General features: G+C 44.8%; 1 protein-coding gene across 1 annotated transcript in view; it reads left to right on the top strand.

Moving 5' to 3' along the window:
- Positions 1-334, top strand: part of tert (telomerase reverse transcriptase) — a 3,563-nt gene extending 3,229 nt beyond the window's left edge. Inside the window, exon 4 of the mRNA XM_016261510.1 lies at positions 153-334. Within this exon, the coding sequence (XP_016116996.1) occupies positions 153-330 (178 nt within the window). The 3' untranslated portion in view covers positions 331-334. The remainder of the gene's footprint in view (positions 1-152) is intronic.
- The last annotated feature ends 92 nt before the right edge of the window (positions 335-426 follow it).

The raw sequence follows: 426 nt of genomic DNA, 5'->3' as shown, positions 1-426 counted from the left end.
ATTCACATAGAGTTGTAATAATATTTCATAATTTTTACTGTTTTTGATCAAATAATTAAAGCTTGCTCGTTTCTTATTTTATCTTCTGTTAATTTTAAACTAACTAAAAACGCTGTAATTCTGGCCACTGATCTGATCTGGTTTATTTGCAGAGCTCATCTGTCTAAGGGCCAGTGGAGGGCGCTGTCTCCATCTCAGGCCCTAAAGTTCCCCAAGACCACAGTAACGTCCCGAATCCGGTTCATCCCGAAGGTGAGCAGCATGAGACCCATCACTCGCCTCGCGGGACCCAGAGAGTCGCTGCAGGTGCGTCTGTCAGCCGCTAATTAAACACATCAGTCGAGCAGATTACACAGGACTGAGTGAAGTGAAGCAGGAAGACACTGTGACGCTCTGTATTGTGTGTGTCTGTCTCTGTGTGTGTGT

The sequence above is a fragment of the Sinocyclocheilus grahami genome, unplaced genomic scaffold (assembly GCF_001515645.1).
Source record: "Sinocyclocheilus grahami isolate Dianchi unplaced genomic scaffold, SAMN03320097.WGS_v1.1 scaffold2466.1, whole genome shotgun sequence".
Lineage (NCBI taxonomy): Eukaryota > Metazoa > Chordata > Actinopteri > Cypriniformes > Cyprinidae > Sinocyclocheilus > Sinocyclocheilus grahami.
Note: the sequence above shows the minus strand (reverse complement) of the source record. Positions and strands in the feature narration are given on the sequence as shown.